At 64.0% G+C, this 267-nt stretch overlaps 1 protein-coding gene across 1 annotated transcript in view; it reads left to right on the top strand.

The window, feature by feature from the left end:
- The first annotated feature begins 6 nt into the window (after positions 1-6).
- Positions 7-267, top strand: part of MN1 (meningioma (disrupted in balanced translocation) 1) — a 40,405-nt gene continuing 40,144 nt past the window's right edge. Inside the window, exon 1 of the mRNA XM_006762122.1 lies at positions 7-265. Coding sequence (XP_006762185.1) covers positions 61-265 — 205 coding nt within the window. The 5' untranslated portion in view covers positions 7-60. The remainder of the gene's footprint in view (positions 266-267) is intronic.

The following is a 267-nucleotide window of genomic DNA, read 5'->3' as shown; positions in this document are numbered from 1 at the left end:
AGGCGGGCCGCGGAGAGCAGGCTGTCATGCCCTATTGATTTCCCCACCCCCGCGCCAAGTATGTTTGGGCTGGACCAATTCGAGCCCCAGATCAACAGCAGGAACGCTGGCCAGGGCGAGAGGAACTTTAACGAGGCCGGACTGAGCATGAACACCCACTTTAAGGCTCCGGCTTTCCACGCGGGGGGACCTCCTGGCCCCGTGGACCCTGCCATGAGCGCGCTGGGCGAGCCCCCGATCCTGGGCATGAACATGGAGCCGTATGGC

This window comes from Myotis davidii, unplaced genomic scaffold, assembly GCF_000327345.1.
Source record: "Myotis davidii unplaced genomic scaffold, ASM32734v1 scaffold478, whole genome shotgun sequence".
NCBI classification, from domain to species: Eukaryota; Metazoa; Chordata; class Mammalia; order Chiroptera; family Vespertilionidae; genus Myotis; species Myotis davidii.
Note: the sequence above shows the minus strand (reverse complement) of the source record. Positions and strands in the feature narration are given on the sequence as shown.